Below are 21,219 nucleotides of genomic sequence, written 5' to 3' on the forward strand. Positions count from 1 at the left end.
ATATGAATGGATGCGTTTTAATCGATCGCTCGAATGAGCTCTTCCCGACCAAATGTTTAGTGTTAGTTTATTAAATAAACTTTTATTTTCATCTGTAAAAAAAAAAAGTAATAATAAGTAGGCTTAAGTTAGTAAATTATGGATTTCTGTTGTTCTGTTGTTTCTTATCGTTCTCTAACCCCAACAGTAAAGGGCGAACTACTACCGAATTCAATCTTTAATTTTTTTTTTAATGGTTATTATTTTTATTTCCTACAATTTAGAGCAGGCAAATACATAGGCGGGGCCACCACCCCAGAATAATCATATAAGCCCGTTGCAAACGACATGGTTTTTAGGTTTAGTCAAAGTTATTGAGAAGTGAGAATGATTGTTTTTCTTCATTTTTATTTTATTTTCATACTTAACCATATGTCAAGAAGTGTTTTGTGATACTAAAGCAAATAGTACCTACTGCACAATAATACAACCATCTTCTACCATGTGCCAGTCCAACCCTTTCCATTCCCATCACCAGCCCACTGTTGTGGACAGTTCACCAGTAATCTGTTAACTGTGGGATGGAGCCTAAGAGAAACCTGGAAACCCTGTTCAGTACCTCCAGGAGCAACCAGTGGGCTACTGGTGATCAATATACATGTCTGTCATTCATAATGAACCAACCGTTGGATATTAACCATGAAGAACTTGAGAATAAAATCAACAGCTTCTTTACAAGATTACATTAATGGATGTATCATCTGAAGCCAGAATTTAAGCAGTCCTGAAAAATCATTCTAGTCGTCATGTAATGTTTACGTCAGTTATTTTATTGCAAATCAAAATGGATGCATAACAAAAATGTGATTCAACTGAAATAGCCCCACACACCCACACATCTCTAGTTGTGATTCATTGGAGGAATCATATCTAGCAGTCAATTGTATAATTGTCTTTGTTGAATTATCACATATGCCCTCAGGAAAAGTATAAAGGCAGTCCACATTTGTATTTAAGTGAATAAACGGATGATTCTTCAATAGCCTGAGATACATTCGGCCAGTAAACAAATCATGTCCCAAGTCTCCATTAATAACACAAGGCTTTCACAGACGATGACTTAACTAATACATTTAAAAAGTTGCACTTGCTGATTCGTGTTTGCCGTGTATACCGGCCAATAGTGTCCAGGTTCTATTGGAAGATAATCGACATAGACACTCTATCATTGGTCCAATGTTGTGCATGTTGAGCAATGATTGGAGCAGGGCAATCCCTCAGCCTCCAAGTGGGCAAATATGAAGCATGGTAAAGGAGATTGTGGATACATTGTGGACACACAGATGGTAATATTAATCCATCAGACAACATTCACAACTGACTTTATTTAGCCTCTGCTTCATCCAGAATCGGGCAGTTTTAGATAGTGGGGTTGATGCTCTTCTTGTGTTCAGTAAGTATACTGATGATATTTTAGGTATTTTTCCATCAACAATCATTCGTAGTTTATCTACATCATTGTACATTATTTCCAGTGAGCTTTAAATAACATATTTTAGCATTAAATATATCCGATATCTTCAAATATAAATAACATTTACATATACACATAATTTGAGAATGGCATCACAGTTCTGCGGCGGGTGATGTTTGATAAGCAGTGTATTGGAGGTAGCCACGGATGATGTAAGATATGTCCAGCTGGCCTATGACCTCCAAGCCTCTTCTACCCACAGTCGTCCTGATTCGGATTCTACAGAGCTGCTGTAGACTGAGGGGGGTGCCTGTGGTAAAAGATACAAACGTTGGATTGGTCAGACAAGAACAAGAACACAGACAATGGGTCTATGAGTCAATAGCCGTTTCTCAATTCACGTTCTGGTGTGTACTCGTGTACTTGCGTTCTCGGTAAACGTCATCAGTGGTAGCCCAAGCACTGTTCCAATTCCAAGTACGCGAGTACTGTCGTAAAACCCGGAAGTGTTCTCGATGCGTTCTCGATGAGGCCGTTCTACCGAGGATGCATCGGAGGTGACTCGTGTGGACTTGGGACCGTTAAATATCCCAGGATGCATCATCGAGTCCGCTGCTGTTCCAATTTCAGGTGCGTACTCACATTCTCGGAAGTCTGTACTTGAAAGTCCGGACTTGCCAAGTACCTACTTCCAAGTCCGCGAGTACGTAGTCCGCGTACTTGGTATTGAGAAACGGCTATTGTCTATTTGGCCAGCCTTATTTCTGCACTGGAACCAGTGGGGTTACCAGATTGGGTGTCAAACGACCCAAAGACAAACTGGGTGTAATATTATGTGGATGTACATTTTGATTGCTCTCTCAACGTAGCCTTACTCCCATAAGTCTTGAGGCAGGTTCCGGCGGGCGTGCTGGGTTTAGTGTAGTCCACGGGTTTACATCCATGACGGTCTCTGGCCTGCGTGTTCCCGCCAAACTCGACCAGCAGGTTGATGAGGTCGGCCGTTTCACCACGTGCCGCGTGGTGGAGGGCCGTTTCCTCCGCCTTGGACGAATTCACGTTGGCCCCTGAGTGAAGAATAACAAATAAAATAGCGTTTAGCGGCATTTAGTGGTGGGTTTGAGGACGGCAACCAACTGAACATACCTAACCTTTCTAACAAGTAGTACTGGCCTGTGAGGTGCCAGTAGGTCATAGTCTATGACAGTAGGAGTAGAAAGTATCTACTCCTAAGGTTCCTTGATAGATTTATAAATTGTATTTAGTTATTAAGTCTGTAAAACGATATGTCCAGCTGAATTCTGAAGTAAGGCGGGCTCTCTGGAAGAGGACCCGCTCCTTATGCAGATATAAAGGGCTCATTCTAAGGTCATGAAAAAATCATGAGATTCTATACTTTAAAACATTAAAACATACTTATGAATAAGATATTTTATTTATGATGCCAATGTATTTGGCAGAGTGGACCTTTAACAGAAATGACCCCAAAATGCACCTTTCAAAAATGAGAAAACAGTGATACTAATGACCAGAACATAGACTTTCCACAGTGTTCTACTTAGACCTGCATTAAGCAGCTCCAGGGCACAGTCCACATGGCCTTTGGCACAGGCGGTGTGAAGAGGGGGGGTGTGGTCTGTGTCGCAGGCCTCAAGCTCCGCCCCCTTGTTGATCAACAACCTCACAATTTCCACATTACCTGAGGGCGACGCGAGACACAAGGCCAAAGAGCAGCTGGATCATTAATCATAATCAACAATCATTAATTATTGTTAAGTGTCATTATTAGCGATTGACTTACATGCAAAGTAAGACATTAAGACAGTAAGACAACAATTCTGAGCCTGTGTGTGGTGTCTGACCTCGTGTGCAGGACTCGTGGAGAGGGGATGCTGGGGGACATGGGTTAACTTTGGCCCCTCGTTTCAGCAACAACTTTACGCATGCCAAGCTGCCCGCTGCGCAGGCGTGACAGAGAGGAGTGCTGCCCTGGATTGTCCGGACGTCCACCTGGGGGCGCCAGGGTGCGAGATGAAAGCACAACGGCACCATGAACCCTTCAGGCAATTGAAAATATGTATTACATTTATTTACGTAATAAAATGTCCTTGGGAACGTGAATTCAAAATGTGTCAATTCAATCAAAGTTGATTAATATCAAGCATCAGTTGAACCATTGATCAAAAATGTACCACAGCTGGTGGGGCTTGGTTGCAAGTCCTACGTTTACTATGCATTATTTAGATATGAATAGGGGCTATGGTCATTGGCCTACAAAGACTCAAACAATACGATAATATAATAATAAAAATATATACCAAAGGAAAGACACAGCGGAATATACATTTAACAACAGCACACACAGATGGCCTATCCTGCATTACATTATATCTCACTTTACCTGCGCCCCCGCCTCTAACAACATCCGGACACAGTTGGGGTGTGCTTGTATGCAGGCCTCATGCAGAGCCGTGATGTTGTCCACAGTCACCATGTTGACCGACGCTCCGCTCTCTATCAGCTGTTTGAGCTGCAGCGCACGGCCCTGGGACGCCGCCTCGTGGAGGGCCGTCCGGTCGGCCCAGGAACCTGGACAGTAGCGCAACAACAGACCGCTGTCAAAACACCCCCGTCCGAAAGACCGAAACGTCCGAAAAAAAAGATGTAGGCGCTGACAGCTGCAGTCGATAATACGCAAAGTTGAAATAAAATAAAAACAAAAACATTTAACATGTTATAAGGTTACTTTTCTGTGCGTTATGGCGTGAATATCAAGTGTGTATTTGGTGTGGAATAAGCTCACCGGTATCGCAAAGAGACGAACGGCGAGCAGCTGTTACTTCCATGTCAACAAGAATTTAGCAAGAAGAAATGCATTCTGTGCGTAAGTCAGCTCGCCGAGCAGCCTAGTACGTAAGCTCTGCTCCAGGCATATTTTTAGGAGCAGCGACGTTGATGGACGAGTTGGGAACTCCAGGCATTGTGGGAATAGTAGTTCGTTATAGTTGTAGCGCATGTGTGTGAATTACATTTTTTAATGACCCCCGCAAAAAAGAGTATTTGTGAAAATTTAATAATTTCGGATTTACTTAAAATTCATACCTCGGAAACTTGAAATGTGGTCAGCTCATATAAAAATATGCTCATTCAACATATCAATGTCTTGCTTTAGTCATGTCCTGTAAATAAAAAAAATGCACCGCACTATACTATATTTTAGTCAATTATTTTACCAGTATTTTATACCATTACAGCTTTCAACATTTAATTAGGAGTTTGTGTAAAATACATTTAGTCAATAAAACAAAGACAAGGAAAGACTTGGTTTTTCATTCTTTTTTACTTTGCAGTACAGAAATCATTTGAACCCACCATGTTTTACAATGTTAAAAACAGATGACAATACAGGGCTCTTATCAATTCAATACTGATGTAGTCGACATTTGGTCCTTCTAAAGCGAATCACAAACCGCCCCCTCCACTCACAACCGCTCTTTAAATGCTTCGTGTTTTTATTTATTTTTTTGCATAATACAGGAACTATAATATGTCTCCTTGGATACGTTATATTTAATTAAGCTTCTGCAAACAGGAGCAGGCCGATTGGCTTTATGCTGAACTATATTTGTAATAGTGGCTTGGCTCTCAGTACAGTGCGGCGCTTTGCCCCGATCAGGCGACAATAGTGTCGATGAGACACCTTACCGGGGGCGCAACCGGCGACAGCCATTGGATAGTGATGGCTCTTCCCCACACCTTTCACTGCGTAAACTCTCAAATTACCAATCGACACATCTTGCATATTAACTCGTCAGTTGTGCCCGCAAATTAGACGGGTTTGTAAGTGGGGGGGCGTTCTTAAAAAGCCACTGAGCACTGCAAGACAACATTCAGTAGGACACCACAGAAGAAGCCAAGCCACTCGTTTTTTTTTTTACCTCAACCAAAAACAAAATAACAAAACTCACAATAGCACATGGCTGTTGATGTCACAAATCTCCCACGTACTTCAGCATGACACTATTTAAATCTTCAGGTAAAGAAGGACAGCCCCCCCCCTCCCCTCCCCTCCCCTCCCCTCCTCCCAATCCAATGGACAATTTAACTACTGACTTGATACATCACTTCTTTTGGCATCTTTGGAATATGCGCTCCTGGTCTGAGGCGAGTGTGGAACATGATTGATGATGGTCGTGTGGGCCTAGTGTCTTATCTGAACTCAGTGCAACCTTTTTGAGAATGAGATTAGAGGAAAATAAAATCAGAACAAAAAACCCAGCTCTCAGCCCCGTCACCCCCCCCCCCCTACCCACCGACCCTCCTACAGCTTCCTGAATGGGCATAAACATAAACGTAAGATCATCTGCCTGCGCTCGCGTGTGTACACCTTTATGTACGTTTTTATTCTCTTCTCCTAGTTGTACGATTAGATCTGGGGGGGGGGGGGGGGGGGTCGACGTCAGCCTCGGGGAACGGTGGGGGAAGGGGGAAGGGGGGGGGGGTCGGCGACATCATGATGACCCAGAATCCCGGCCCCTTTATTATTCAGCGTCGCCGAAGATGTCGTTCTGCTTGCGGTTTATGTCCCCAAAGTCAAAGTCCGTGCCGGTCATCCTCTTGAAGATGTCCTTGATGTCATCGCAGGTGGTCTCAAAGTGAGTGGTGGCGTCGTACGAGCGGGAGATGAAGATCTGAGCCGGAGGAAGAGAGAGCGAGAGAGAGAAAGGAAAGGCACCCGTTAGGTGCACCAATAGGAAAGAGGCACGCGTGCGATTTAAAACCTGCATGGCTGCATGCTCGGACCTCATCCCTTTTCTGATATAGTGCCTGTCAAAATATTTGTATACACAGTAGCCCTCTGATAATAACCAAATAGCTTATAATCATTTACCATTAAACATAATAGCATATTTCTGACCAATAAGGTCACTCCATCTTGCCTGTCATTTCGGACAGGCAAGCACATTTTTCTGAATCCGGCTCCTCTCCTCGTCCTCTTTGCAACACTCAAATCTGACCTACAGCAGATTTAATGCCATTATCCAGGCGGTGTCCCAAGTTAAGAGCAAACAGCCTTTTGCTTGCATTTCCCAATGGGTTTCTACATAGACGAGTGTGAGGAGTGCTGACCTGGCTGTCGGTGCCCATGTCGGTGGGGGCAAACAGGTCGCTGGTGCTCACAAACTTCTGCTCGATGGGCTCCAGCAGGTCCAGGGCCGGCTTCAGCTCCTTCTCGGGCTCGTTGGTCTCCACGGTGGTGCTGATGATGGCCACGTACTTACCCTTGGCGGCGACGTTGTGCGCACAAGAGACCATGCACACGTAGATGTCTGTAACCACAACAACAAGGATGACGATGAGAACATGAAGGGCGAAAATAATCACATGTAAACTTTTCTTTTTTTTTTTGCAATGACCCGCACGCAACATGCATTACTTTTGCTTGTATGTCTCGTCAGTTTTCGTTGACTGACTCAAATAATGACTTCCGTTTTATTCACTCAAGCAACTAAATCTTTTCTGTGTTAAGAGTGAAAACCACCCTTCCACCTTAACAGCAATGTACTAAAAACAAACAGACTTAGTCAGAAAAACGTCAACAAAAGTTGGTTTCTGTTTCTGTGGAAACGTGGACAACAGCCCCCTCTTTTCTGCTACTTGAAGCACCCTGTCAATCTCAAGGGACTTCCTCCCGACACAGAGACTTCCTGTGTGAGCTCACCGTGCTTCCTGTTGACCTGGTTCTGGGGGATGATGATCTGGCAGGAGTTGACATCGTTGGTGTTCTTGATGGGGTGGCTCATGACACAGATGGCCCGGATCACCTGGCCCACCTTGTTGGCACGGTCCATCATGTAGCTGGGGTCACAGATCAGCTGCTTGCAGCGAGCAATCTGTGGAGAGGGGAGAAGAGAGAGAGAGTTAGGGTAAGGGTTACAAACGGACCAAAAACAAATCAACATTTATGTATGGGGGAGGGGTGGCTCGCACCCTAGTACTGCTGTTTTACTTTTTAACTGATTTCATTCCTGCGCCATGTTTGTCAATGTCCTTCTCTCCGGTCGTCTCAAGCACTTCCTTGTTTACATCGTAGATGTAAACCATGACCAGCAACAAAGTGTAAATTTACGCATTACCAAGCTGTTACTGGTTAGGGCATTGCTTATGTTTTTGTGGTGCAAGTTGGTTAACTGCTGGTTTGAAACTAATTGGTGGTTACCAAGGACTGAGTAAGGAATTTACGCATAAACTTAGGAACAAACGCATAGCTGGGCAACCCAGTGCAGAATCTTTTATTAAATGGGGACCATTGTGCTTGACTATCTTCTGATATAAGAGAACTGCTTCATAGATTCTTGGGCCCATTTGGAGAACATGAATCCCAAACAGATGACGTCAACGGTCCAACATCTCTGCTCATTTCTATCATGGAAAATGAGGTTGCAGACTGTGATTTTTTAAAACCCTGCATGCCGACCATTTAAGTATCCAACTTAAGATGACTGCGATTTGAACGCTGGTTTAAAAAAGCATGTCATTCTAAGCACAGGGTTTTTCCCTTGGTGAATGAATCCAATGTTAAGTCCTCCTTACCTCTCCTTCAGACTTGACCCCGACCACCTTGCCGTCCTCCACGATTATCTCCTCAATGGGCTTGTTCAGCATGTAGATCCCTCCGTAGATGGCACTTAGCCTGGGAGGGACAAACACACAGACAACCCCCATTCAAAGAAAGATCCAGGACAATGGCCCCTTACATAATGCTGCAACGAATGGTCGTCATGATTGCTATCCGCTTACACCATAATGCTTTGGAATACGACCTATACTAAGTAATTATCCACAGTAACAGATCTTCAAAGACCTTCTACAAAAGTATGCAGATTACAACGTAGTCTAAACTACACAAGTAAAACACATTCACAACAGAAGTCATTTTGTGTCCAGCGCACAGTCCAAATGGATATTTTAGACTTCAGAGTTGAACAATCTACAGGCCAAGCAGTCGTTTCAATGTGCAACCCTAAATTGTTTTTTTCCGTCACATGGTCAAACCTCTCCCCCATTGGCTGGTGCAGGGTTAAAGGGGGGGGCTGGGCTCACCTGGCAAAGCCCTGGGGCAGCTCCCCCAGCCCGTAGAGTGGGTACAGGTAGGGACTCTTGCCGTATCTGGCCAGAGACTCGCTGTACAGCTTTATCCTATTAACGGAATCCAGGCAGGGTTCATCCAGGTATCTGAAACACAAGGGGAGGACACTGGGGATTAATAAACTATTGCTATTGGGATGCGGCAAACCTCTACTCCCTCAGAGTTCTCTTTGCTATTTGTCCCTGCACAGTAAGAGTACGGTATCGGAGTCCAGTACAACCGAAAATAGTCATGATGTGACTGTAGACCTACTCGTCTGTGCGGTAGAGGGCGAGCGAGTGGCCCGTGAAGTCGATGACGTCCTGTCCCAGGTCAAACTTCTTGTACACCTCCCTCATGGTGGTCTTGTTGGGGTCCACGCCGTCCAGGGTCTTGGGGTCGTTCTGGTCAAAGTTGCTCACGAACCCCAGGAACTTTTTGAAGCGCCTCTTCTCAAACAGCCCCATCAGACCTAGTCGCACGAGAAGGGCACATGGTTGACTAACAAACAAACTAGCTTGACAAGTCTCTGATCTTGCATTAAGTAGCCTACGCCATTTAGTCACCTTCAATAAAATAACACCATAAATAAAAGGAAAGGGAAAAAAAGAAAAAACTGAAATATTTATACGAGTCTTCGCCAACTAGCAATAACACACATGAACCCACCATGTTGCGTCTCGACTTAAAAATGCTGTAGGCAAGATTTAAGAGCTATCATTTTTTATGCCATTTTCAGACATGCCATAGCCAGGTGTTAGCCAGTCAGCTATAAGTGAGTGTATTAGAATCTCTATTAGAATATCTGTTCTGCATGACCGCCTGCCTCTATAGGAGACAATTTTGATTTTAAACCGCTCCCGGACCATTTTTGAGCAAGCTGGGCATCCCTTTGCTGATTGGTTGGTTCAGGGGAACCCATCTTGCCTTTCAATCAAGCACACCGCGTTATCGTAGCTCCAGCACAGGTCCCTCACTCCTCATTGGTGGAGAACCGTAGTGAGGGAGGGAGCAGAGAGAGAGGGGGCGTATTTATGGTTGCTTATTTTTTAAATACTTCTCCCTCTCTAACTCTCAGATCTTACCTACACCACCTTTAACATGCCCAATTTAACTTGCCAAGGACCCGTCATGACATCCCAGCCCTGAGCAGTCGAGACTTACTGGATGCCAGAGCCTCCGTCTCGGTGGAGGGGACCTTGTAGATGCTGCCCTTCTTGTACACGTAGCTGCCCTCCACCACCTTGAAGTCCAGGTAGCGGGTCACCTCTGTGATGAGCAGCATGCGCACCAGCTGACCTGAACACACGCAGGGAAATTACGTTATATACACTATACTGTTCCACTTCTGACAAAATAAGTCTGAATGCATGCATGGGTATTTAAGAAGTTATGATAATAACTATCCATCCAACTAATCCATACAATATTGGAAAACTGTATTACCAGGCTGCACGATTGAGAAAATGAGAATCACGATTTTATTGCTTAGAATTTAGCAATATATTTTCAATAAAAATGGCACTCATTTACCGGATACAGAAGGAAACGATTAGGATGGCGCCTGATATAGGACCGGCTCATCAACAGAAAGGGAACACTTCTGTTTTTAGCTTAAATGGAACAGCTTCATGAATCTCAACACTGAACATACAAAAAAAAAAAATTGAATACGGTCTTTTGTCTTCTCTTACTTACATAACCCGATTTTCTGTGTTTTCTGTGCGTAGGATGTAGGTAAGCTTCTTAAAATGCAAACCACAGTCAACAACACAAGTCTGTCAACATTTTGAGGCGTCAGTGACGAATGGAGACATGTTACAATGTTCTTCCCCTGAACTAAACACCCTTTCGGAAACTTGCAGCAGGAATGCAGAGGTGTTTCCTTGTGAGGCATTTACAATAACATTACACTGCTGGGAAAACAGATGGATTCAACCCACAACCTTTAGTCTAGTGAAGACAAGCTTACGCTCTGCCGTTTCACTGAAATATCCTCAGTATTAAGAGGATTCAATTATAATGGAGTTACACTTTTGAATACAAGTGTCAAATAGTGTAGCGAATGGCCCTTTTCGGACGAAGGGGACTACGATAAGTAGGTGTGCATTCTTTAATACATCCATGTTTTGAAGACGTTAGCTGTTACGGTAGTTTCACTGTTAACTAAAAAGGAGACCATCACTCGGTTTTAATATGATTAATCCTGCAGCCACATTTACCAATAAAATGGTAAATGGACTGCATTTATAAAGCACTTTCCCTTTACAATGAGTGCCACACACACACACACACACACACACACACACACACACACACACACACACACACACACACACACACACACACACACACACACACACACACACACACACACACACACACACACACACACACACACACACACAGAGCCACCGCCAAACTATTCATCACATCTCACTAGTGGCTGTAGGCCGCATGGCTCGGGGAGATGTCGCGTACCATTGGCCATGAGGAACTTGGGGATGAGATCCACGTTCCAATCACGGCCTTTCCCCATGGACTCCGGAGGGGTGCCGGGGATGTTGAAGCGCTTGTAGAGCTGTGGTGAGAGAGACGGCCGGACAGACACAAGGAGGTAGGGTCAAGACTAAGGACGGGGTAATGACATTAATACATTTCAATAGGGATTGTTTGCTTCCGCAACATTTCGTCTGTTTGACTCAAAAATGGCCTTTCGGGCTAAAAGCAAATGAAAGCCACAAACGTCATTGATGTCTCAGTGGAAGCAGGCAGGGCAGGTATTTCCACTCGCTAACACAAAAGGATGGCTTTGTGGCTTGCAACCAGGGAGCTCAACATGCACGCCTACCCTTTGTTTGTGATGTTTGGATTCTTTTAAAATTTTAAAAAGGGAGGATCGGGCCAATTAACCACCTTCAGCAGGGTGGGGTGGCGGTAGGTTGATGACAGGCAGCGGTCATTAATATTCATGGGTCAGCAGCCAACTTACGTCTTCCAGAGGGGTGATGGACGCGCTCTCTCCCCCGTAGTACGAGTTGCGGTCCATGTGGAGCACCTTTTTCCCCTTCACCGACATGATGCCAGAGAGAATGCATTCCTGTTGGGACCAGACAAGGTTAAGCCAATTAGATCAACAGCAGAGGCCAACATTACAGCACTCTCCTCACAGCAATCTTCTAGACACATTCAATGACAAAATGAGGTTATAGAAAGATGTCACGACGAAGGGACTTGCAGACCAGTGTTGTGCAGTGGTTCATTTCATAGTTTGGATACAGATGTGTTAATATTAAAAGGGGGGGTTTAATATCACTAAAGGAAAATGCTACTATATTATGAAATGTTTACCAATGCTTGACCACTGAATAACATCAAAAGAGTAACCTTGCTGGATTTAATAGTTTAAATAAAGTGTATTTGATAATGTTTATACACTTAATATCCAAAAGAATTGCACCCTTTAAACATTTCCAAGACAGGCTCAGACATGGGCTTTGGCAGCACGTAAGGGAAAACATTCGTATTTCAGTTAAGAGTCTGGCCTTTCTGACCACAGGGCCAGTAAGCCTACAGCAGGGGAGTGGTAGAGGAACGCACACAGTCATGTGATTTCAATGGACTTTATTCTGGATCATTCCCTTGCTACTTAACAAGCTACGCAGACCTCTTCACAAACTACATTGGAATTTAGCTCTTTTTTTTAACTGATTCTGTTAATATTAAATTTAAAATGGCGATAGAAGAGAATGTTAGAAGTGTTGAGTTTTTGTTTCTGATCCACATTTCATCAAGAATAAATAATGATTAATTTCATGCAAGTCATCTTAATGTCTGAAATACTTCCCCAAAAAAAGAATGCCCAAAAATGTGTTGGCAAGGCAGGAGTGATGCAATGTTCTCGTAGCAGCAGAATTTTAGGGGCAAAGCCTAACTGATTGTTTGATGACAAAACACCCCAAAGGAAACACCGGTTTCTATGGTCAAGGGACCAGGCATTCATTAAGGGGAAACACAAAGCCTCTCTGCCCCACTATCGCACTGCTTTTGTTTTTATCCTTCAGACTCTCCAATTCTGCACACTAGACGGGTGACTTAGTTAGTTCATTATAGCCAGCTACAAAAGGGGAGAACAAACAAGTTAACATTTCTTCCAGGCTTAGACAACTATGAAGGGTGTTGTCAGGGGTGCTTTCTGTAAAGAGTGATCTGAATTAAGAAAATACGTGATGAAAACCCTACCATGCAATACCTTGTTCAGGCTTCCCTTGGTTGGTCATGTACACTGCCTAATTCAACATCCTTTCACCGTAACGACCCTGTGGCTGGTGTACTAGAATTAGACACTGTATAAGACACTTATAACTAGACTCCCCGACTTCAAATCAGCGGCCTTGGCAGTTTGATTATTGCACACATGGCTGTGAGCAGGAGGCATCTCCGGATAGAGTAACGGCTAGTGCAGTTGTACACATTTTACACCCTAAATAAAAAAAAATAGAGAATCTACAATAATGGGGAAGCAATATTTCCTCTAACGTCTGAGAAGAGTGTCTGCATTAACATTATCCCCAAATAGCCGGAAGACTGGGATCATCAGATCACTGGGCGTCGATAACACCCACAGGGGAAATCTTTTGGGAGAAGGGAGATGCCTTGTGCTTACGTCCTGATTGACTTGTGACTGAGGCCCGCCCTGATGGCCGTGCCAAACCCCGGCCCTGAGTTGAAAGACACTTGTTGACTTGCTGAGTGCAGGAAATTGAGCGAAGAGTCAGGCAGAAAATGGAAGCCGACCGAGCACACGGGAGGCAGAAACTGCACCCGGGTTCAATCTCCCGACAACCCTGACACTGCGTCAGTGATTTTAGTACAGGTGGGGTGAGCGAGACAAGGAGTGATTTAAGCGGGCAGCATACATTTTTCTCTGTGTTGCAGTTTAAAAGACAAGCGTAACATGTACCTGGGCCACTTTATCTGTGCTATGATCGATGCTAAAGTCCTGATTATTAATTTGTGTCTTTCTCGATTTGTTTCAATCTGTTCCAGTACATATCACCAAGGCCGGTCCTTTTTTTTTTTTTCTTTCCTTTAGGTCATATGTTCCTTATCAAAATAAATGGACGCATTAATGTGTTAAATGCCAAGGCTCAAATGTTTTTCTTCAAGGGACTCAAAAGATTTGTTTGAAGCTACTCTCGCCCACCTAATATTTATAAACCTGCTACCTTCTTACCAAAAATAACACCTATGAACAATATACTGTGATTGGAACACTATCCATCTATCTACCTAATAACATATTATATATCCACCCATCTATATATAAAAAGGGGAACTGGTCGGTACGCGTCTAACTTAACTGACAAAAAAAATGGGGAACTGGTTCAACCCTTATAGCTGGCCAAAGTGGCCATGTCCCAGCCACAGCTGGCCATGTCCCAGCCACACAATAACAACATACAGATTTGTAAAAATGCACATATGCCTTTATGTCTCCATCGGAGGACGCTGGTGTAGTTTCAGTTGCCTCGACGTGGTCAACCACACCCATCCAAGAGCTAACAACACAGCGCACACGAAAGTTTAAATTCCAGCCCTCCTCTGCAGGGCTGCCAAATCATGAGCTCTACAGTCGCGAACAGCAGAAAGCCACAGATGACCACTTCCTGTTGGCTAGGAGCAACGTGGAATGTACATCGGAAGGAAAGCGCAAACCAACCAATTGAAAGAACAATCCAACACTAGCGTTAACTATGACAGTTGTATGAGGTCCCCGAATAACAAATTGCAGGTGAATTGCAATTCCCCGGGTTGAGTGACAGGAAACTGTACGTAGGCCATTATGTAAAGTGCTATACTCATCACGAGTTGTACACATGCTGCGATTTGTCCCGGATGCATAATTGTCCGGGGTCAAGACGGGACACTATAGGGTTATATTTATATTGTTCATCGATGGTTTACCATTAACGTGTAGCACATAAACTGATTCTATGCTTTCAACCACTTCAGTGCTACTAGTAGATCGCCTGACAACTTCTATGCATCAAGTGCATGCATTGCCCAAATCAGTGATCCACAGCAGAACATTCGCATTACAATCGAGAGTAACGTGTTGCTATCCCGTCACATGATCCGACATGAGGCACTGCCAGTGTACGGTTTGTTGATTCAGCAGAGCAATAAAGGGAGGAAGCTTTAGCCTTGCTCGACATATGACCGACAGTGTGTTCTGTGTGCAGTCACTTCTAGAAATAAGACCCGTCAGTCAAGTTATCAATAAGTTTCACTTTTGAGGGCCAAGTCCAGAGGCAGATAATTGATTCGAATGCATTATTGTTCTTAGATGGTAATCGATCCTACCAGGGTATAATACGATATCATGTATTTTTGAAAAAGTGTTTATTTTTACGGTTTAAGGAAGCGTCGGATCTTCCAAGGAGCTCCCAGTCAGCACCACCCCCTCGTTTAGGAGCTCCCGTTTAACCAACAGCAATCAAACAAGTGTCAGAAGTTGAGACCCGGGCACAAACATAGGCTTCTCGAATAAACTTTACACTTGCATTTTTCCCCCCAAGTATTAAGTTAACCCCAAGAAAAAAAAATGCATGTGTCTTTGCCTCAACTGACGGGGGCGATGTTGAGGCGTACAGAAGCGATGCTCCTGCAAGATCCGAGTCGACCCACCTCACCTCGTTAAACCCTAAAAAATAAGCACTTTATAACCAGCAATGATGTTGTAATATAACCTGATAGGATAGATCACCGTCTACGGATGACAACAACGCCTTCAAATTAATGATTGGTCGCTGGACTCGGCCCGCAGTAGTAAAGTGGAGCCCTTGCTCCCGGGGGCCGAGGTGCAGCCGGGCGGCGTGCCCCCACACTGTCAGTTCCGCACAGCCTAGCCTAGCTCACCATGATCCCAATCCGCTTATTCCACACGGGGAAACACGTTTAAAGACATCCACGTCGCTACATGTGGCCGCATGCACCGTGTTTACGCACAGTGGAACCGAATACACCATGAATACATGATGTCAGACACGTCGTAACCCCAACGACTAGTAGCCAGCTTAATAATAGCAGGGCGACCGACACAAGCTAATCATCGCGAAAGCCTCCCATAGCTGTCCCTTAGGCTGGGAGGGGGAGGCTGTCATAGTCTGCATTACTGTTGAAATGGTGTTGAAAAGAATATTCAAACGTTTTCCCTCGTGGCACACAAAGTCAACCGGATCGGGAAAGAAAAACTAGAAATGTACGTGTCACTAAAGAGCACGGCACTAGCGGCTAGCGTTAACTAGCCCGTTGACGTAGTGATGATTAGGCCCGTTTGGTGTAGTGTTGGAGGAAACGGTGTCGCGCGCTGCGACAAGGACGGCCTGCAAATGATTAAAACCTTTAAAGGTTAAACAATCGTTATGGTCGGCGTTGCTCACCGTCAGCCCGGTGCCCAAAACGATAACGTCGTATTCTTCATTCATTTTTTTTTTCCAAGTTCCTTTGCCTTTCTACTCCAGAGTATATCGGTCCGAAGAAAATGGAGACCCGCCGCAAAGCTGACAAATAGAATCGGGCCTCCCCCCTCAACGTCAAATAGATATGGGCCTCCCATACTTGGTAGTCAGAGGGAGGGTCATTAATTGTAGCGTTATGCCGGTCTATCACAACGCGATTTCCGGTGTCTAATTTACTTTTAGCTGGGTTATGCCAGTTAACAGTTTTTGGAGCGAGAGATTAGAACATAAAAAGAAGAACAATACCAGGAGAAGTATTATGGAATTTTTCCAAATAATATGAGAAAACAATTACCGAAATGCGTAACGGAAACGGATGTCCCTCTATCAATAAGTCCCGCCTTCTCCCTCACCAATAACGCTCAATTGGAGCATCACGTTCCAGGCGTTCCGTCATGACATGAGAACGACTGGGAACAAGGTTTGGAGGAGATACGGGCGTCTCACATGGGAGGAGCTTATCTGCCAGTGCCTGAAAGTCTGTCAGTGGCTCGACCTGATGTGATCTAAAATTCATATTTTGCATTGTAAGAAACCTTCATGCAGTTGCAGCTTTACGGATACCTGACGTAATATTTAACAGAACCTCTTAATATGGACCAGAAGTGAGTGTTGCACATTATGTACCGTCAAACCTTATTGACAAGTTGCATGCCATACTCAAATGAACTCGTTTTTTGAATTTCCCAATAAGCTGTCCAAGTTCCACAAAGTATTATATTGCTTTTATATACATTATTTCTAATTTTATTATTTCACATTTCTGTCGAGCATCCCAAGTAGGCTTTTATCATTATCAATGGCATGATACTATACATTATGTATAGTTGAGATGCCTTTATTTGAAAAAGAAAGGAATAAAGAAAAATGTTCTTTGTCAAATCTAAGTAACCTAAGCAATGTATTCATTAATCCTGTATAATCATGTACATTTCATCAAATACTTCACTGTTTAGATTTACATTACATATTTTATTACACACATTATACACAGTGGATAAATTAACATTCAGTTTTTTTTTTGTTTCTAGCTATTTCAATCTTGCTCTTGTTCAAACACTCCCAGTATGTCTGGTTTCTTGGCCAGTTGACGCGCGGTGGTGCCTGACACGTCCTCTGAGTCCCCAAGGCCCAGCCGTAGAAGTGTCCTGGCCGCGTCCGCATGCTGACCGATGCAGGCCATGTGCAGCGCTGGTGGTCGGTCAGAAAAACAAGTGGGAGAGTGTGTTTATTGTGGTCTCTAAACAGGATGTCTGTGTGTAACCGATGATGGCTCCAGTGTGTACACTGGAAATCTTTACCTCTGTGGTTTAACTGATGTGTGTCTATTTCGACTTTGTATGCTGACTATGTTTTATTTTATAAAATGGGGTTCAGGGGTTCTCAATCTTTTTGGGGCTAAGGCACGCACAGCACGATCCCAATCAGAAATGTCATAAGCTGTAGGGAAGATTATGAAAGATGCACATAAAATATGCACAAAAAAAAAGTATAATAGTATAATAATTATGTATAATAATGAAAAAAACATAAATCGTACCAATTATATTCTAAACAGGAACTAGACCTACTTTAAATATATGTTTCACTAGCTCACTATCGTTGCCGTAACCTATGAAAGGAATATGTATTGAATTCCAATGGCTTACACACCCAACACCTAAACTGGTCTCAAGGCACACCAGTCTGGGAACCACTTAAAATCAATGTTCTTAAAACCAATAAGGCTCTCCTGGTGTAATACTACTATACTGTTCCACCTCTATCCCGCAGTCTAGAGCTACAAGTGCTCACATGACAAGTACCTGACTGGGTCATTAACAGCCAGTGGTTGTATGTTGAAGTATTCAAGTGACTCAGCTCTCTATTCAATTCTATTCACATTGATGTTGTTCTTTTTTCCCATGGAACGGTGGTAAATCATGGTCATGGTGAAACAGTGAATGTAGTATTTTCTCTACCGGTTCTCCCCTTCTTGTCCTTCACATGCAAATCTGCTCCCAGAGACAGCAGTGTTGCTATGGTACCGGTGTGTCCTTCCTGGAAATGAACACAAAGGATATCTCAAATGAAAGGAAAAATACATGTAATTTGTATGTTATTGTCCGTGTCTGCAGCAGGTCTCATGTGTTAAAAATTAAAATCTAATTCAAGTAATCGGATCAAAGGCTGAATTGCTAATGATTTGTAGAATTTAGTGCGTGGAGATCACGACAGAGGCAAAATAAGTTATCATACAATGAGGGATAAAACCTGCTGTCATAAAAAAGTCAACTTATTTATTTAAGATACTGTTGTGTTTTTCTTTTTCTTTTCTACCCTCCAGATTCTTTTTCAAGAAAATCGCTGTAAACGACAGTTTAGCATGTTAAAGTAATACCTACTGATAAACTAAACTGAAAACAAACAAGCATGAAAACATGTTTTTTTTTTCAGGCTGACCTTAGCAGCATAATGTAGAGCAGTAAGTTGTAGGCCGGTAGCTGTCTGGTTCACGTCAACCTTGAGTTCCTTCACAAGGAACTTTAGTGCCTCCTCTTGGCCAGTTACTGCAACTTGATGTATAGACTGAGACCCCAGTTTATCAGATGCGGTCGGAGATGCCTTATCTCACACACACACACACACACACACACACACACACACACACACACACACACACACACACACACACACACACACACACACACACACACACACATTAGGGTTTGTGCGAATATCAGAACTTGGTTTCTACTACGAAAGAAATGTAATTTGTCTCATAAATCACACTTGAGAGTCATATCTATAGTCTGATGGCAGACAAGCTCAAACTCGGTGTACTAGACGTTTCACTTTATTTCGCTTCATATTTGTTTCGACCATTCGTGGTGCTGTATCCCGAAGCCCAAAATTGGTGAACCAAAACTTTGCCATCAGTAAACTGTTATAAAGTTTCATCCCTCGTGCAAATGAATTTTTCAGCAGTAGAATATCGAAAATGATGAAAAAATGAAAGAGGGAAACAAGGCGTAACTCTGAGGGAGTACTGCTAACATAGAAGGGATGATGGATTTGAGTTAACAATGTTATGTAGGCCTACCCCGTGTATCTCCAGAAGCATTTTCCCCACGGCTATGTGTCCGTTCCGAACCGCGTCCATGAAAGGTGTGACCCCACAGCTGTCTGCACTGTCTGGAATATAGGCACATCTGGAAGGAGCCCAAAAGAAGAAAATAAGAGTCAATTTCTGTCCATAGATCAACATCACACATAATAGTATATAATAATATAGTAGTAACAAAAATGTACGTATACTTCTGATATAGTTTTTATATAAGCCAAGCTAGCAAGAAATATGGGTACACTTTAGTTATATTTAATAGTACACCTTCTAGCAAGTAGATTAATTTTCCGTGTTTCAAGTACTTCAAAACATTAAAACCAATCGGGAAATAGCCTACCTGTGTAGCAATATGTTTACAACCTCCTCACAACCATGCATAGCTGTGAAACAATCAGAAAATACAGAATTAAAACATGAATTATGCACAACAGTGGGTGTCTGTCTTAGTGAAAACTAGATTTGTTTGTTACTTAAGTGCTTTGGAGGCAAATTGTAAAGTTGCTTTAAATTGGTTTGCAGCTAAAACCCAATATGGGTTTAGTAGACAATGCAAACATGTGACTTTAATTTAAACAGAGATGTGTAATTTTACAATATACACGTGTTTTTCCAGTTAATTGCTCAACGACCTTATGCTCATCATACCTGTAACAGACATACTTTACCTGCAGTGTGCAGCGGTGTCCTGCGGATCTTGCTCTCGGTTTTCCACACACCAGGAGCAACCTGTAGGAGGTGCTGCACGACCAGTGGATCTCCCTCTCTGCAGGCGATGTGGAAACAGTTCCAACCATCTTTATTTTTCAGAAAGGGGTCCGCTCCGTGTGAAAGTAGCTCCTGGATGACCTCGGTGCTTCGGCGAGTACACGCCATCATAAGAGGGGTCCTGAAAATCCAAATCATATCTGTGATCGGTTTAATGTTACACGAAAACAAAAAGTCCTTCGAGCCGGATTTGAACCAGCGACCTAAGGATTTCAGCTGTTAGCCACTACAGTCCTCCGCTCTACCAACTGAGCTATCGAAGGGGATGAATTCTTGCGTAGATGCATTCATTTTTGTAATAACGATGGTACAATCCAATATTTCATATATATAATATTATTACAATGCTTATTTCCCTCACCAGTCAGCCTTTTTTAAGCAATCGACTTTGGCCCCGTTATTAAGCAAATGCACCACACACGCAATTTGACTCATGGACGAAGCCTCGTGCAGGGGTCTTTTATAATCGCTGTTGTACACTTCTATATCCATTCCGATTTCATCGATTAGAAACTCCATCACTTGTAAATGTCCGTGGCGGGCGGCATAGTGCAGTAAAGTATCTCCAGAGCTCCCGAAGTGTTTCCCGTTGACAGCGAGTGCAACATCGCTGCAAGCTAGTTGTTGTTTGAGTACAGATAGTTGTCCCTCCTGTGTCAGCTTTACCAAAAGGCTCAATGCGTTTTCTTTCATATCTACTGTAAAACACGTGATTCAATCACATAAAAAAGTAGTGCAGTATTTGTAGTTGCTCTTGTAGCTGTTGTTTTTAATCATGCCGTCTGACAGAACATCACTGGCTGTGGGACAAATATTCGATGGCCGATCAGACGCATACACTAGAATTAACTCTCAGATTTAATCTTTGCGTTATTTAATAACAATGTTTTTGGTGGTTTCGTAATTGATCTTGGTCTATAAAGTGTATATATATTGGGGGTACTTTATCACTATTTGTTCTTTAAGATTGATTAAAATACAAAATATAGCCTATGGGCGAAACTCTGGTCGGCCCCTTTCGTAGGCACAGCGTTATGGGGATTGTAGTTCATAGGCCTATAATATTTTTCGTTTGGGCATCTAAAGTTGATAACTTTACAAACAAATGAACAGCTCAATGTTTAGGTTATTATAGGCTATGTTAGACTCATTCGTTGGACATATATGAATGTTCAAACATCGGTCAAATGGTCAAACATCTACATTAGGCCTACTACTTTTTTTTTTAACTTTAACTTTTTTT

At 43.1% G+C, this 21,219-nt stretch overlaps 3 protein-coding genes and 1 non-coding gene across 4 annotated transcripts; all 4 read right to left on the bottom strand.

The window, feature by feature from the left end:
- Positions 1 to 812: 812 nt before the first annotated feature.
- On the bottom strand, positions 813 to 4,393 carry asb13a.1 (ankyrin repeat and SOCS box containing 13a, tandem duplicate 1). Its single transcript, XM_084483344.1, has 6 exons — positions 4,257 to 4,393; positions 3,855 to 4,042; positions 3,316 to 3,463; positions 3,018 to 3,152; positions 2,329 to 2,520; positions 813 to 1,763 (listed from the first exon to the last, which is right to left on the bottom strand). Exons 1-6 carry the CDS (start codon positions 4,297 to 4,299, stop codon positions 1,606 to 1,608), a joined length of 864 nt encoding a protein of 287 aa, XP_084339470.1. The 5' UTR covers positions 4,300 to 4,393; the 3' UTR covers positions 813 to 1,605.
- Positions 4,394 to 4,774: 381 nt separating this feature from the next.
- LOC311363494 (rab GDP dissociation inhibitor beta-like) lies at positions 4,775 to 16,166 on the bottom strand. Its single transcript, XM_084483442.1, has 10 exons — positions 16,028 to 16,166; positions 11,575 to 11,682; positions 11,064 to 11,163; positions 9,747 to 9,881; positions 8,856 to 9,054; positions 8,558 to 8,689; positions 8,048 to 8,147; positions 7,176 to 7,347; positions 6,584 to 6,783; positions 4,775 to 6,144 (listed from the first exon to the last, which is right to left on the bottom strand). The coding sequence occupies exons 1-10, from the start codon at positions 16,070 to 16,072 to the stop codon at positions 5,995 to 5,997; spliced, it is 1,341 nt and encodes a 446-aa protein (XP_084339568.1). The 5' UTR covers positions 16,073 to 16,166; the 3' UTR covers positions 4,775 to 5,994.
- A 975-nt stretch (positions 16,167 to 17,141) lies between these two features.
- On the bottom strand, positions 17,142 to 20,740 carry ankrd16 (ankyrin repeat domain 16; the record flags this gene model as incomplete). The annotated part of the gene is made up of 7 exons (XM_084482778.1): positions 20,338 to 20,740; positions 19,877 to 20,097; positions 19,549 to 19,591; positions 19,188 to 19,296; positions 18,548 to 18,709; positions 18,067 to 18,145; positions 17,142 to 17,296 (listed from the first exon to the last, which is right to left on the bottom strand). Exons 1-7 carry the CDS (start codon positions 20,667 to 20,669, stop codon positions 17,142 to 17,144), a joined length of 1,101 nt encoding a protein of 366 aa, XP_084338904.1. The 5' UTR covers positions 20,670 to 20,740.
- On the bottom strand, positions 20,152 to 20,239 carry AC3HAE_033375 (transfer RNA tyrosine (anticodon GUA)). Its single transcript is given in 2 exon segments — positions 20,152 to 20,187; positions 20,203 to 20,239. It is a non-coding gene; the product is annotated as a tRNA-Tyr (tRNA).
- Positions 20,741 to 21,219: the final 479 nt, after the last annotated feature.

Source organism: Micromesistius poutassou (assembly GCF_964030765.1).
Source record: "Micromesistius poutassou genome assembly, chromosome: 18".
Classification (NCBI taxonomy): domain Eukaryota; kingdom Metazoa; phylum Chordata; class Actinopteri; order Gadiformes; family Gadidae; genus Micromesistius; species Micromesistius poutassou.

Coding starts and splice junctions, on each gene's coding strand:
- LOC311363494 (XM_084483442.1), bottom strand. CDS start 16,072: ATGAATGAAGAATACGACGTTATCGTTTTGGGCACCGGGCTGACG. Junction 8,148..8,557: donor CTGCCCCAGGGCTTTGCCAG/GTGAGCCCAGCC, acceptor TGTCCCTCCCAG/GCTAAGTGCCATCTACGGAG. Junction 6,145..6,583: donor ACATGGGCACCGACAGCCAG/GTCAGCACTCCT, acceptor CCTCCGGCTCAG/ATCTTCATCTCCCGCTCGTA.
- asb13a.1 (XM_084483344.1), bottom strand. CDS start 4,299: ATGGAAGTAACAGCTGCTCGCCGTTCGTCTCTTTGCGATACCG. Junction 3,153..3,315: donor CCACGAGTCCTGCACACGAG/GTCAGACACCAC, acceptor CGTCGCCCTCAG/GTAATGTGGAAATTGTGAGG. Junction 2,521..3,017: donor CCTGGAGCTGCTTAATGCAG/GTCTAAGTAGAA, acceptor TTCTTCACTCAG/GGGCCAACGTGAATTCGTCC.